General features: G+C 58.7%; 1 protein-coding gene across 2 annotated transcripts in view; it reads right to left on the bottom strand.

Moving 5' to 3' along the window:
* Zfpm1 (zinc finger protein, FOG family member 1) overlaps positions 1–9,919 on the bottom strand; it is a 55,935-nt gene extending 46,016 nt beyond the window's left edge. The window contains exon 1 of one of the 2 annotated variants that reach the window (XM_029532569.1): positions 9,883–9,919. Coding sequence is in view for 1 of the 2 variants with exons in the window: in XM_021220233.2 (XP_021075892.1) it covers positions 9,079–9,118 (40 nt within the window). In the remaining variant the exon portion in view is untranslated. Of the gene's footprint in view, positions 1–9,078; positions 9,150–9,882 lie in introns of those variants that run through there. The other variant, XM_021220233.2, reaches the window with a different exon arrangement.
* Positions 9,920–14,351: the final 4,432 nt, after the last annotated feature.

Here is a 14,351-nt window from a genome sequence, read left to right as displayed (position 1 = left end):
TGCTCGGGCACACTGACACTGAACTACCTATGGTCTAACCAGGCACTGCAGGGCAGCAGGGCACTCAGGCAAAGCTGCCTGGAGAGGCTGCAGAGGCACCATGTCTGCTGCGCAAACAAGGCCATGTTGTTACACAGATCTGCCCAAGGGGGTGTGGGTACTGGGGGGCGCCATCAGCTCTGGAGGCTGGACCCTATGGCCTGGGAGTCCCTGTACCAGTGTCAGCTCGGAGTGGCGCCTGCTGGGCCTAACTAGATCTGACTGCCGTTTCAGTGGCTGGACATTTGGTGGCTACCAGCCTGGACTAGAGGCTGGGAGGGCCATTTCCTCAGAGTCGGCCAAGGGCTCCCCTCTAGGGCCCCCTTCTCTCCACCCTCCTCCCTACCTTCCTTTTCAAAAACATAATTTATCTGTGTATTATCAAGAAATCCAGACACTTTAATCAGCGAGCTATGAAGTCAGAATTTCCATTCTTATCTGCGGGAGGAGTGGAAGGAGAGGAGATAGCGCGGATCGCTGGTGGGGAATGTTAATGGGCGGGAGCCCAGGCCGCTGGCCACCGAGACGTGGGTATCTCCTCCATTATCGAGCTGTATCTTGCCAACCATCTCAGTGCAGTAATGGGGCCAGTTCAACTTTCCGAGTTATCACAGGAGCTGAAACCTGCGCCGGAGAAGGCCAGGACCAGAGACAGTGCAGGGTGGACGGGTTGCGGCTACTGCAAGAGAGGACCGGCTGGCTGGCCAACTAGGTGAAGGGAGGACTGGTGCCATGGACTATCCAGGCCGCCTGGCAAGGTGGGATGCCCCTGGGCAACTAAGCTTAGTCAGACAGGGTGTGAAACTCAGCAAGGGAGACCAAGGCAGGAGGTGCTGTGGTGGCCCAGGGAGTGGAAAGGTGAACCAACGACACAAAGGCAGCAGAGGAGTGAGACCCAGCCAGTCTGCCGCAGCCCTGATCTCCCTAAAACCTTGGGAGCAGTGTTAAAACCAGAGCTGCCTATGGTTGAGAGACACTTGAAAGCCTCAGACTCTGGGTTTGAAAATGGGCGTGGCGGCTCCTCTTACCACCCTCCCCCCATTGCTCTCTCTCACCCCAAACATCCACATGGTGTCTCTCCCATGGATCTGATCTTCGAACTTTCTAAGCCTTGGTTTCCCCACCTGGGCTTTGAGCCCAGGCTGTTCAGGCTGGCAGGGAGCGACACAAAGCTGAGCTGGGACACACTCACTGGGCACGAGCTCACGGTCACGCCTGGAAGTTGAGCTGAGTGTGGGGAGACTGGGCTCTGAGCCTCAGTTTCCCTTCCATCACAAGTCTCTGTGGACCAGAAGTCAGGGGGGCCTGGAGAGAGAGCTGCAGATCCTGACCTTTACTGGAGGCTGCTCAAGCACTGTGGGGATGGATACCTTGTCCCTGAACAACAGTGGAGTTCTGCAGGAGGGAGCTGAGACCCTTTGCCCTGGCCCTTTTCCTTCCTCCTGGGGTGAGACTAGGCAACTGAGGCAAGTGTAAGCTTGGAGGACGATGGGAAAGCTGTAGGGCTAAAGGTCAGACATCAGGAGGAACTGGCAAGAAGCGGTCTCAGGGGACACTGTCTCAGATTTGCCGACACTGAGAGCTGGCCATCAGTGACAGGAAGAGGACAAAGGCCTGTTTCCCTCTGCCTTGGCTCTGGCCGGTCAAGTCTCCTCTGCCAGTTCTCTTTAATCCTGTCTCTCACTGGGTAGGAACCACAATGCCATGTGTAGTAGGGGAGGCTAAAACTCAGAGGGATGGACTTACAGGAGGGCCAAGGAGGCTCCATAGTGCACCCACCCATATGGGGGGCACACAGGGCTGCACACCCCATCCCAGGCAGGCTCCATTTCCATAGTGAGAACATCACAAATAGCTGTGAGACCCTGGGGCAGCCTCTTTGATATCCCAATTGTTGTGGGGCAAGAAAAGAACTCCAGTCTTCTAATTCTTCTGTGTAAAAGGGGAACCCCAGCCTAAGAAGGCACCTAGAGGGTGCTTAGGGATGTGGGGTGAGTACTGAGTAGACGGGAGCACTCACAGTGACGGGGAGCACGGCCAGGGTCTACTGTAGACCTTGATCAATGGGAACCAGCCTCCACCTCACTGGCTCAGAGAGGCTACAGAGTACTACGGCCACCACCCACTCCACAGACGGGAAAGCTGAAGCTTAGAAGCCACAGCCAGCAGCGACAGTAGCCCTGCGGGTGTGGATGTGGGGTGCTGCTGCTGTCGTGCCTGGCCAGCTCTGCCTAAGTTGCCACATTCTTGCCCAGAGGACTGCCGAGGAGAGAGGAAAATGTCAGCCTGTGGAGAGGCGCCAGAGACATGTGGGATGGTGGGGCTAAGCCTGTGGGCTGCAGATCTCTGCTCAGAGGCTCTCCACCCTGGCTTCTGTGGTAGGTGGCCTCAGAGTGCTTTGATGTTCTCACCCATAACAAGGGAGGGAAAAGACCACCAGGCATATGCCAACACCAAAAGCCAGCAGGGCTGGCAGTGCCCATCCAGTACCAAGACACCTGGTAAGGTGCGCACCCCTAAGCTCTCTCTAGGGTCCTAGAAAGGAGATGCTCTTATCAGGCTCCTACTTTACAAGTAGAAGCTGAGGTGGAAGGGCCACTTACACACAGGTCTCCATGGGGGACCCCTCTGTGGCTGCCTGGCTCTAGGCATAAGCGATGGGGGTCGTGTTACTGAGGGTCCCCTTGAGTCTTCTCTGAATGGCTACTGGTCCTTAAGTACCTGTTGTATACCACTCCTACCAAGGTGGTGAACACCACTCTGCAGGATAGGACCTGCTGTTCCCAGGCAGTGGGTGAGAGAACTCAAGCTGGCCAAGCACCAGGATGAGACTGACTGAGGCCCCTGGGGAGAAACGGTCTAGGAGCTGAGTATCCTAAAGTTAGGACCATATGCTAGGGGTGAACGCACAACTGGAATGGGAAGAGAGGGGAAGGGGAGGCCCTGGCCTCTTACACATAGAGTGCCCAGGGCTGATATGGGACAGCCCTAGCCAGCATTGCTGGCCCCACCAGACTCCTGTGGGCCTGCTTCTTATGCCCAGGCTCCCAGCAGCCCCTGTGGTTTTCTGGGCCCTGGTCAGGGCTGATCTGCACTCTTGAACCTAGACAACCTTATGTGAAGTTGGACAGGGTGTTTTCCTGTCAGGCCAGGTGACCCTGGCAACACCCATCCCTGTGGGACTCACCATACTCACATTAGTGAGAGCCAGCCCACAGGTAAGAGCTCAACGTCCTGCAGGTTACAAGTGGGTAGAGGCGGCCCACTGAGGGCTTGTGCTCCAGCTGAGACGTGGAGGGCTCTGTTCAGGCCACTCGACACGCCTTCCCCATGCTGGCGCCCATGTCCCATGCTCCCACCCTGCCCAAGTCCTCTCTCTCTCTCACTAGCCTACCGATCCTCTGTAGGATGGACACTAACCTGGGAGATCTAAGGGGCTCCACTTGGCTGCCCGGATCCACACCACTACAGGGTACAGAGGGGAGAAGTGGGCAGAGGTGTCTGAAGGAGGACCACAGAAGGCAAACAACACCCACACCATGGCTGCACAGTCCAGGGGTGCCCTTAGGAAGTCAGTGTGAATATGCAGGGAGAGGCTGGCCAGGAACAGTACCAAGACCTCACATTTCCCCCACATCTGTGGGCCAAGGGCAGGGCTCCTGTGTGTGACACGCTGAGATCTCATGGGGAAGAGCTTGGGACGACAGGGATACCCCATCTCAGAGAAGCTGGACCTGGCTGTGAAGAGAAGGGGAGGAAAGGGCGGCAGGGAAGGGAGGGCAGCTGCTTCTGGAGACAGGCACGATCACCCCACACTGTGGGTGGGAAGCAAGGTTCCTGCTCGCAGGACACGCCTTTCCACGCTCCTACAGGCAATGAGGACTTCCAAGCAAGTATCCGGCTCTGGTAGTACCAAGGAGTGGGGCATGGCTGAGTCAGGCTCTTCCTCAGAAGCCGGAGGAGCTGGGTGTTGGCAAAGTTGTCCCAGAATATGAGGGACCGAGCCTCAGAGAAACCCTGTAAAAGCACCGAGGCTGAAGATCCCCGAACAGAGCCCTCCATGTCTCTACGGGAGCACAAGCCCTGACTGGGCTACCTCTATCCCCACTGAGGGGCCATACACACCCTAATGGCACGTGGTATGCATGTGAACCGTGCCAAGGGTCACACGGCCTGACACATGGGAGGGGATGGGGTATGTATGGCATGATTTCTGAGGTGCAGCTGCCCCTCACTCTGCCAGGCCTTCAGCCAGAAGAGGACTGCAAGGCAATGGGGGGGGGCTGTGGCCTCAGTTTCCCCATCTGTGAAATGGGAACAATGACCATAAGTACCTCCAGGTGGCCTCAAAGGGATGGTGGGCAGGTGGGCAGGAGCCAGCAGGGCCTGAGTACAGCCAGGTGGCTCCATGTGGGCTTGGTTCATAGGTTTTTCGATACCAATCAGGAGGCAACAGCTGCCTCCGTGAGGCCTGTCGATGGCAGATAGGCTGGCCTGGAGTATTATTCACGAGCCGTCAAGCCCCGGGACCGTCTGGTTGGCATAGAAACAGGAGATAAGGGGCACAATTAATGGCATCACATTCCTCCTCCTTTCTCCCCAACTGACCCACTTAAATCGGTGCCATACTGGGTTCCTGTGACCTCCGGGGAGGGGCCTGGGCCGTTGGGACTGGGTCCCAGGCTCAGGCCAGGGTAGGGCTGGGTAAGGCTTCCCCAGGTGCTGCCCTTGAGTTGAAGCATCTTGGAGAGCGGCACTGGGGTGGCAAGGGTGGCTGGGAAGGGACAGCAGAGGCCCTCAGCCCACCCACAGGCCCACTGCACAGATGTGAAAACCGAGGACTGTAACAGAGAGCAGTCAGAAGCCAGGGCGTGATGAGACACCTAGACGGGGTTCTTGGTCCCAACAGCCAGGGCAGCATCCACTTGACACTTCCATCTCTGGCTTCAGTACTTTCTGGGACATGGGTTACTCTTTAGCACTCCTTTTCGGGGTACTAGAACGATGTGAACGCTGGGCCTGCACAGGTCCATTCAGCCTGGTACAGGGTAGGTACATGGTTATTATCCATGACCAGCATCCATGGGTACTGCTGCCTTTGCCTGTACTATGTCCATCTACGCAGGCGGGACCAGAAGGCCCAACAAGCACTAGAGAGAGACTTCATGTGGGCTTCAGAGTCAGGGGAGGGTTCACCACAGTGCCTCCTGCCTCAGACCCCTCTGCACAGAGTACCATAGCGCACTCCGGTACTCTAGAGGACCATAACATTAAGTACCAGGCCAATGCTAATGACCAGGGGTGGGACAGTGGGGTCAAGGCTGGAGGGGGCAGTTCTCAGTCCCCTGCACATACTCTCCACGTTCTGGATGGCAGACACTGTCAGGAAAGGAAGACCTGGGGACAGGGCAATCTCCAGGAGGTGTCATGGAGACAAAGCCCTCGAGGGGCCCGACCCCAGGGGCATCCCCTACTTACCAAGGGGAGTGGGGACTGCTCTCTGTAAACTGTCCATAAAATACAGCTAAAAACCCATCTGGCTGCTGTTGGTGCTTGCTTCACCCCAGCTCTCCCGGGAATGGGGCTGTCCCCTGCTGTCAGCACCACCAGCCCTGTGGGTGGGGGTTAGGTATTAGAAGAAGGCGGCAGATGGCCTCTGGGCTTGGAATGAGTTAGTCATCCTGTGGCTACCACTAATTTGCTTAACTGAACTGTAAGAATGTGTGAAAACATCTCCTCAGAGGGAAGGGCGGCCGCACCAGGTGGGATGCTGTGAGCCCTAGCCTCTTCCTCCAAATCTGTGTCTGGTGACCTGCATCTTTTAGCATCTGGGATCATTAACTCCCGCCTGACCTGGGGGCTTCCTGTAGCCTGGAATGCTTATCTCAGCTGATCTTATTTCAAAGAGGGAAACTGAGGCCAGCCCTGCATGTCAGACCTTTCCTGATTTGGTTCTCACCAGCAGCTGGTCACATCACCGTCTCCAACAGCCCAAGTTCCCAAAGCAGAAAACTGAGGCCCGGTGACAGAGGAAGTGTGCCCGTGGCTGGCCTCTCCCTGCCAGCCTGGAAGTTAGCTGCTGAGAAGGGGCCCTGACTGGCCTGCTTAGGCCTTCTGGCTCTCTTGGCTCATTTGCTCATGTTGCGGATACAACTGCGTGAGTGCTTGCATACAGCAGGAGCACAATAAACACCCCACTGCACACAGCACACAACAAGCTCTCAATAACTGCTTTTCTGCTCAGGCAGATCTCTACAGATCTCTTCCGACGGAGCACCCCCTGGGCTTCCCAAAAGCAGCCAGGTTGGTGGAAACCACCGAGTTTTTCTTCACTAACTCCACACGGGTCACACCTAAGGCTTGCCAGGAACCAAGAGCAAGCCAGCATGATTGGGGGAATCCCCCTTCGCAGGTGACAAACCGCCCCTGGCCTCTAAGTGCCACCTAGTTGGAATGAGGGGTGGAGTGTCCGCTCACTCTCTCCCCTCCTCCCAGGCAGCACGAAGTCAGTTTTCTTTCATTTTGATGGACTGTACCACTGGCCGCAGGGGGAAGATCAACTTCTTGCCAATTAGGTATGTTTGGGCAAAGTGTCCCAGATGGACGTTCACCCCCACCCCACCACATTGTTCCCTCGTTTGCTGCCCAGGCCCCCTGCTGCCGCCGGACGCCCCCACACTGCTGTTGCCTCGAACCCAGCGGGGCCTGGTGGCCGTAGATAAGGCCTCTTATCTCTCTTGGCAATCGCTATTGGGCGGACTGGCCCACGCTTAGGCCCCTACTTATCAGAGCTTACATCAACTGGGCAGGAGAAAAGCTGGTGGGCTGGGGCACCGAGGGTCCCGAGCTGCACCCTGCCCCTCGCCCCCTCCAGGGGCCTGGCCTATCATGTCAGCCATCTGGCTGGCTAAGGCCGCGCTCCTGCTTCGCCCTCCCCCCTCTCCCACGTTTGAAGTTAATAAATGGAAGCGCTATCGCGGCTGCCATCGGTTGCAAGCCTTATCAGTACGGCACATCTATCTTTGCGTAGAACAAAAGGCGCACAGAGGCGCGGGCAGCTGCAACCCGGCTTTGGTGGGGGCGTGGAGGGCGTCGGCCCCTAGAGCTCAGCCTGCTTCCCCTCAGCACCCTGAGACCCGCCACAGGTGAGGCCAAGGCAGCAGGCGCACAGCTGTGAGGGCCTCACGCACGGCCTTGAGCAGAGAGCAGGCGGGCAGGCGCCTCCGCATGGTGACAATCAACGTCCGCATCTTAACTCGTTTAGATCTGCTAGGGGAGGAGGGGCCCGGGCCAGGAGTTGCACAGAGGGCTCTGGGCCCCGCCCCCCAGGCCTGCTCGAGTCGTGGGGCACTGTGAGGGGATCGGAGGGGCTCTCCTGCACAGTCTTGGTCCTAGATCTCAGAGTGCGGGGTTTCGCTGACCCAAGTGGGTTGAGCTCTTCTGGGCTCCCGAGGGCTTATCAGAGCTGGCGATCCGTTCCCAACCTGAGATCTCCCTGCCCTAGCTATCTGCATTTCTCATCAAACTGAAACACACACACACACACACACACACACACACACACACACACACACACACGCTCACGCACATACACGCGAGAACAGAACCCAGCAGAGGCGCACAGGCGAGGAGGGGAAAAAGAAACCAGAGAACCAGCACAGATCGGGACCTGTGGGTGGCTTTAATACTTCAGCTGACATGATAGAAGGAGACTTTCGGAAAACAGGTCCTGCACGCATTTGGGGAGTCGGGTTACCAGAACCCAGATTCCTCCCTGCGTCCCCTCCTCCCCTCCGTCGAGACTTCAGTGGTAGGGGGTACTCTCACAAGCTAAAATGCACACTGGGTCCTGGTGGCAGTGTCATGTGGACAGAGGAGGTAGCTCAGGCGTCTGGAGCTGGAAAGCCGGATGCCCAGCCCCCCTCCCGTCACCTCCTGGGCAGCCCAGATGACCTGTCGCTCTCGCCAAAGGGAAGCTCCGGGGAGGAAGCCCCGCGCCCTGCCGGGAGAGGCGCGAAGTTATTATTGGTGTGGCGTGGGGAGGAGCTCTTCCTGTGTGCTTACTCGCTTCTAGAGCAGCCAAGAGGCCCCGCAACTTGGTAGCCCCGAGAGCCCAGGAGGCTCTTACTGTAGGGGCACGGATGATGTAGAAGTATAGGGTCTGCCTTGCTCGGGAAAGTGCCCATGGGAGGACCTGAGAGAAACTTGGACTCACTCGGGAACAACGTTTGAGTGGCTGAGGTCCCTGGATGGTTCAAGATAACCCCTTGGACGGAGGTGGAGAGAGCGGTGCCCATGGGCACACAAGGGCATCCATTCGTATAGCGTTGTTAGGGGTAGTTGGTGGGTCGGACCTCCATATGTCCCCCAGCAGGCAGAGGTCGAATCGAAAACTCCAGAGCCGGAGCGGATAAAGGGGGTTTGGTCAGCCAGTGCCGAGCGCCTGGGTTGGAGCAGTCTCCACTACCTATCCCGCTGCCTTGTCGCTCTGCAGCCAAAGCGCTGCGGTGGGCGCCGGCTGGTCCCCGCAGTCCCAAGTCCCCCTTACTCCCAGGTCTTTCTCCTTCTGCCTCTAGATACAAAGCCTGGGAGAGTCAAGCACGCCAGATAAGATCACAATTTCAGCCCGTCCCGACAGAGCGATCTTATCAGGATGGGACTTGCAGAATGGAATATTTTAAACTTTATCTGAGCCCAGATCGGGGCCGCCCTATCGCCGCACCATCTCTGATGCGGGGGAGGTGCAGGCCGCGAGGTGGCTCGGCTCTGCTGGAGCCGCGCCCCCAGCCACTCTCCTTCCGGCTCTCGGGACCCGCCACCCTCTCCGGGGCCCGGACCCCCTGGGTGCCCATGCCGAGACGCGGGGGCCCTGCCCGCCAGCAGAGATTAGATTACGGCGCGCTTGGCACTCGGCGCGGGGGGCGCGGCGCGGGGTGAAGGTCGCGGGCGCAGCGGGACTGGGCGGCCGCGCAGGGGCGGCGCAGGGCAGCTGGGCGCCAGCGGGGGTCTGGCGGGCACCGCGGGCAAAGTTTGACTCACGCTTGATCTGCCGGGGATTGCTCTGTTTCCTCCTGGACATGTCTCCGGCGCCGCGCGCCCTCGCGGCGGCCGCCTCTAGCCCCTGGCGGGCGGCGGCGGGCGGCAGGGGCGCGGCGGGGTAGCGGGGCGGCTCATGCCCCCGGCCCGTGGGCTCCACGGCTGCCTCGGCCCGCGCCCCCAGCCCGCCGCGGCCCGTTGTTGACCGGGCTGACAGCAGGTGCGGCGTGCGGCGCGGTGGGCGGCGCGGCGCTCCCATTCAAAGTTTGCGCGGCGCCGGGGCCGGGCGGGCCAGGCGGGCCGGGCTTGGAGGCGCCGGGGCCGGCGGGTGGGGCGGCGGCGGCGGGATCCGGCCCCGCGACGACGGCGGCGGCGGCGGCGGTGGCGGCGGCGGCAGCCCGGAAGGCGCTGGAGCCTTCCACCCCGCAGTGGGAGAGGAGAGGATGGACCAGAGGACCGAGGAAAGGACTNCTCAGGCGCGCGGACTGCCCGGCGGGCGGCGGGCTGGTGGCGGCTTCTCTGCTCCGGCGCAGACGCCGCGGCCGCCGCCGCTCAGCTTTTCTCAATGGAACCTGCGAGCCGCGAGCGGCGAACCGGCGGCCGCCGCCAGGGCGCTCCCCGCAGGCTGGTCAGGCGGGCGGGGCCTTCGCGTAGCTGGAGGCGGGCCCCGCCTCTCGCCCCGCCCCGGCCCGTCCTCCGCGGTCGCACCTTCCCACCCGCGCTGACCCCGCCCCCAGGCCGTCCTTCCCACTGGCCCCGCCCCAAACTAGCGCTGGTCTTTGCTTGCACCGACTTCCGCGTACTCACCCAGCCTGGGCCGGGCCTTCTGTCCGCGCGCTGGCTCCACCCCTCATCCGTGCTCCTCGCGCTGACCCCGCCCTTCAGACGATTCTTCCCACATTGGTCCCGCCCCTCGGCCGTCCCTCCTCGCGTTGACCCCGCCCCTCAGTCATCCTCCTCACATTGACCCTGCTCCTCAGCCATCCTCCTCTCGTCCACTCTGTCCCTCAGCCCTACCTTATCACCCTGATCCCGCCTATCAGTTGTCCTCCTTACAACGTCCCTGCCCCTGCCCCGCCCTCACATTGACCCTGCCCCTCAGCTACACTCTCTTGTTGACTCCCTCTGTTCGTCCTCCTCGCAAGAGCACAGCCTCAGCAGTCCTCAAACTGACCCCGCCCCCTTACTAGCCCTTCCCACGGGCCCCGCCCCTGTATTTCTTGCCTCCCTGCTGGCCACGCCCACAACCCGCCTCCCCAGCGCTGACTCCGCCTACATCTCCTCCTTCTTTGCCTTCGCCCCGCCCCCGTAGGCCCGCCTTCTACTTGGCCCCGCCTCTACTCCATAGTCCTTCGCACAGGCCTGGTCCTTCCCCGCCCCCAACCCAGGCCTTGCCCACGTCTATCCGATCCTCAGCCTTGTCCTCACCTCCTCCGGGCTGGCCCCGGGCTGGCCCCAGGTCGCGCCGGCCTTGTCCCGAATTCCCACCCTCGTTTCTAGGTAGACCTCTAGCCTCCTTCGCTATTTCCAGTTTCCTGAGGTTATGTCCGCAGGCCTATTTAGGACTTGGAGACCTGTTCTGCCTAGCAGCCCCGAGGCACAGGCCCCTGGCTTGTCTGGCCCTGCCCCTCCGCTCTGGAGCTCCGCCCCATGGCTTAAATTGGGCTGCCCCTTGAAGCTGTGCCTTTCAGGCAGCCAGCAGTGGGATCCGGATGCCCGAGGCCTGGACACAGAATTTTTGCAGGACTTTGAAAGTTGACAGAGGCTCCGATCCAGAAGGAAGCTTCAGTATGAGATTTGCAGCTTCCAACGGCTGTGGCCTCAAGTGGTTCAGTCTTATACCTAATTGGAGGGGGAGGGACCTCAGGTTTTTCCCTCTTGAACTCAGACTTGCCCGGAAATCCGGGAGGAGCCAGAGGTCAGTTGGCCTTCTTGTTTGACCGCAGCGGATGCCACAGTGAACATCTGCCATGGAGGTGTCCCCCCCAAGCCCCCAGCTTTCCCTGCTGTCGCAGCCTAAGGAGGCAGGTTTCCAGTGCCCACGCAGTGTGCTCCAGACCCAGGTCAAGAATGTGCCTCTTGTTCTTTGAGGATATTGAAACTTGAGACATGCACAAGATCACACGGCTTCGGATGGGGGTCACGTCCTCATCGAAAGGGAACCAAATGGGCACCGTTGATGTCTACTGCCTCTCTTCATAGCACACAGGGAAACAGAAAGGTCTCCACAGAGAAGACACATGGTCCCCCACCTACCTGGTAGGCAGTCTTCAACTGTCACCATCCATGTCCCCTTGGAAGTTTGCCAGATGCTGGGCACCAGGCATTCTGTGTCTGAGACCTATTTCCTTCCAGCTCCTGATACTGAGGTCGTTGCAAAGAAGAGAGAGGTGGCCGCCTCTTCCCTACCACCATGTCCACCCAGTGAAGGGCACTGTGCAGGATTGGCTAGTGGGACTGAATGCTGCCCCCTCTGTTGGTCATACAGGAACACCAAGGCCCAGATCCAAGATTTGTACAAGGCTGTCTGGCTTTCTAGCTCTTCTCAGAGGAGCCATCCTTCTATAGCTGGGGACCCCACATTGGCTGGGTCTTCTCAGTCTAGGGGCCCCAAGATGCTTAGGAACTGGACAAGGCATACTTTGTCTGTTTCCTTGGACACTGTATCTTCTTAAAGGAAGGGGCACTTTACATGGGGATGGGAGCTTAGAGCTGGGAATCCTGGGAGGTGACCAGAGGCTGGCATATGGTGAGAAGCTGGGTACTCAGTAAGTAGCACTCAGGCTGGAAGTTCTGGATAAGATCAGCGTTGAGTGGAAATCTGAGAGTCATGAGAGAAAACTGTGGCTTTTGATTAGTAATGTCTGCCTAGGATACAGGAAGATGAGATGGGGCTCTTCTTTGCCTGACCTGATTTACTTGTATGATGTTATGTGTACAGAGCCCAGGCTGGGACAGAAGGACATACTTAGCCAGCAACACAAAGCCTGCCAGCCAGGACAAGCTGCATCATTTGTGGGGCTCAAAGCAAAATGAAAATATGGGACCCCTGTTTAAAAATGAAGAGTCCCAGACAGCCTCCCTTCCGGGGACGTGTGTCCTTCCGGATTCTGTGCCTAGCAGAAGGTCCTGCGACTGTTTGGGCTCGCAGCTTCCTGATGGCCTTCCCCTCTCTATCTTCCACCAGGCTCCCACTGTGGGCCCCAGGTTCTCCTGCCTCTGTCTACTGGGAGTGGCAAGTTCATGACCAGAGTCAGCAGGGGAGCAGGGTCGCTTCAGCCAAGGGCCTTATAGCGGATTCTTTGGGGAGCAGGAGGACTGCGCTCAGGGCAGAGAAGTTCTACTGTGGTTGCAGGGACTCCTGCTCTTCTGGGGACCTAAGGCTTAGTAGCAGATCCTCTGAAGATTTGCTGAAAGGCATGAAGGCTGCCACTGTCAGCACTTTCGGAGCCCCCTTCAGAGCTGTCCTGGGTTTTCTCTTGGGACCCTGTGTAGGTCTCAATAAGTGACGAGGCGTCTCCCAGGCAGAAGGCAGCAGGGTGGTCCTAGGTACAGGTCCAACTGCCCTGGATTCCCTCCTGTGGTTATGAAGGGCGGGGCCCTGGGAAGGACTCCTCAGATCTTAGTCCCTGTCCCCGGGGGCTCTAGGTTTATGTCTTGTCTGGCTGTGGTTCCTCTGCCCTATGGCTGGGTCCTCGCCTGGTGGGCATGCTCTATGATGATTCACCCCCTGCAATGGCTTTTGGATGATAACCAAGAGACTCAGGGCACGTTTTAGAAACGGATGCTAGACCTTGAAGGAGAAAGAGGATGCTGGGGCTGGAGAACTGGGAGACGCACTGATACGAAAGGTGGGAGGCTCGTGCACGCAGCTATTGCTACCTGATGCCAAAACACACGTGGAGCATGAGGCCGTGGGCCGGAGGTCAGGGCTACAGGATGACCGTACGCCCCGATTCCCCTGTCCCTTCCAAACCCCACTGGCTCCCCTAGCTACCTAGTCACAGTGGCGTCAACTCTAGGTGGCTCAGACTCTGCTACCGACAGGCTTTCACCACATCTCCTCCTGCCCTGCCTCACTAGCATCCTGACCTCTGCCCCCAGCTCCAGTTGGTTCCCGACATCCACTGGCTGAAGCCAGCGGGAGCTCCCCGAGAGTCATGATGCTAACTACACCAACACTTGTCTTAGCTGGGTGATGTGGTACATGTCGTTGCTAAGGAGGCTGAGGCAGGAGGATTGCCAGGAGTGAGATCCTTCTCAAGGTCCTACATGGGGCCACTGCACTGTTGCTCGGGTGCTCTGGGCACCCTTCCCTCCCACTGCCTGGCCCACCCTGTCCACCTTTCCGGAGGGAATCCCTGTTCCTCTCCGCTCCAGCTTTTAAGGCAGGCGCAGGCTGCCCTCAGCACTAGGGGCTTCATCATCTCTCACTAGCAGTGGCAACATGGCACCATCCCCCATGCCTTGAGCATAACAGCTTTCTGAAAGGAGGAACAGATACAATTACCATTTGTTAAGTGGATAAACAGAGGCTCAGAGAGGTAAAGTCACTTGCCTGGAGCCACACAGCAGGTAAGGGCAGAGCGGGACTCCCCCTGGGAAATGCCCATACTTTGTCTTAGAATGGATGTTGGATGCTGTTTTGGGAGAGAGGCTCAGGCCTTTCCCTACCCCTTGCCTGGGTCAGGCCTGCCTCTCTTTCTTCCTCTACTGTCAGTCATCGAGGGCCCTGAAGACACCAGGCAGCCCTGCTAAGGGGCTATCCTGACATTTGTCACCACCAGCTCTGTGAAGGGTTTAATTAACTTCCTGTTTCAATGGAGGATAATGAGTTTTCAACACCACATGACTCCCCGAGGAGGTCAAATGGCAGCCAGGATGTCAAAATAAATTAAGTTAGGAGCTGGGAGGCCACTGAAGGAGGCAGGTCTAGAGAGGGAGCTTCCCCCATCTGACTGGCTGTCTAGGCTGTGTGGGCTTCTGGCCTGTTTTTCCTGGCTTTGACTGGCTCTGGGGAGAGGGCTCAGGCAGGTTCTTGTCTCTGTTCTCAGCCACCAAAGAGGTCAGAAGACAGCACCATCTGGAGAAAGAGCTGGCTCGGGACATTTGCATAAGCCCTTCCACCTGGCTTCCATGGTCATGAACACAGCCAAGGTCTCTAGCAAGCGTGCCCTGACAGTCAGCCACCACAGGCTTATGCCTAGATGCTGCCGACTTTGGGTACGGTGAGCATCAGCCAAGATCCGCCCTTCTTGTTGCTTCTCATGTGACTT

This window comes from Mus pahari, chromosome 20 (genome assembly GCF_900095145.1).
Source record: "Mus pahari chromosome 20, PAHARI_EIJ_v1.1, whole genome shotgun sequence".
Lineage (NCBI taxonomy): Eukaryota > Metazoa > Chordata > Mammalia > Rodentia > Muridae > Mus > Mus pahari.
The sequence above is the reverse complement of the archived record's forward strand: the minus strand, read 5'-3'. Positions and strand labels throughout refer to the sequence as shown.